The sequence below is a fragment of the Tupaia chinensis genome, unplaced genomic scaffold (assembly GCF_000334495.1).
Source record: "Tupaia chinensis unplaced genomic scaffold, TupChi_1.0 Scaffold140400_1, whole genome shotgun sequence".
NCBI classification, from domain to species: domain Eukaryota; kingdom Metazoa; phylum Chordata; class Mammalia; order Scandentia; family Tupaiidae; genus Tupaia; species Tupaia belangeri.
The window spans coordinates 890,510-891,076 of record NW_006200277.1 but is presented as its reverse complement, the minus strand read 5'-3'; the positions used below and the strand labels follow the sequence as shown (position 1 = coordinate 891,076).

Below are 567 nucleotides of genomic sequence, written 5' to 3'. Positions count from 1 at the left end.
CGTCTCTGTCTCTCCAGCGAGCACATGTACCCTATAGCAAAAATCTCCCTTAAAAGAAATATAAATTTACAAAGTAAAATCTTTTTTAAAATAAAAGACGTTCTTTAAGGAGGTAAAGAATAGGATACACTCGAATAGAAAGAGCTTAATCCAACAAAAAATTTTAACTTACCACTAAACGCAAAAAACGCCTGTCATAGAATCCAGAAGGTTTGATGATAAATAGTCTTTTCCCATGGTCTCCACTGTGTCGAACAGGAGCTAGAAATGTTAGATTTCCCTGTTTCATTAAGACTCCTATGGGCACGCTGTTATGCTAAATTAAATCAGACTTTAAGAAAATACAAGCACAGATGCCTACTACAGATTGAGATAAGACTGCCCCTGCAGTCCTGCGGCCGGGAACACAGGGTCCCGTACCAGTGCCCTGCTCCCACGGAGAAGGCATGGGCGCATCTAGATAAGTGTGCCCGCGGTTCCGCAGGACGAAGGCACACCGGCCAAGGTGCGCGTCTCTGCTTCAGCAAACGCGTCCTGCACCAATATCTGCTGGTGCCACAAAAGGCT

At 44.4% G+C, this 567-nt stretch overlaps 1 protein-coding gene across 1 annotated transcript in view; it reads right to left on the bottom strand.

Annotated features, from left to right (window-relative positions):
• Window positions 1–261, bottom strand: part of NDUFB5 (NADH:ubiquinone oxidoreductase subunit B5) — a gene marked incomplete at its 5' end in the record, with an annotated part of 10,405 nt that extends 10,144 nt beyond the window's left edge. Inside the window, 1 exon segment of the mRNA XM_014593380.1 lies at window positions 173–261. Within this exon segment, the coding sequence (XP_014448866.1) occupies window positions 173–261 (89 nt within the window).
• Between the last annotated feature and the right edge of the window lie 306 nt (window positions 262–567).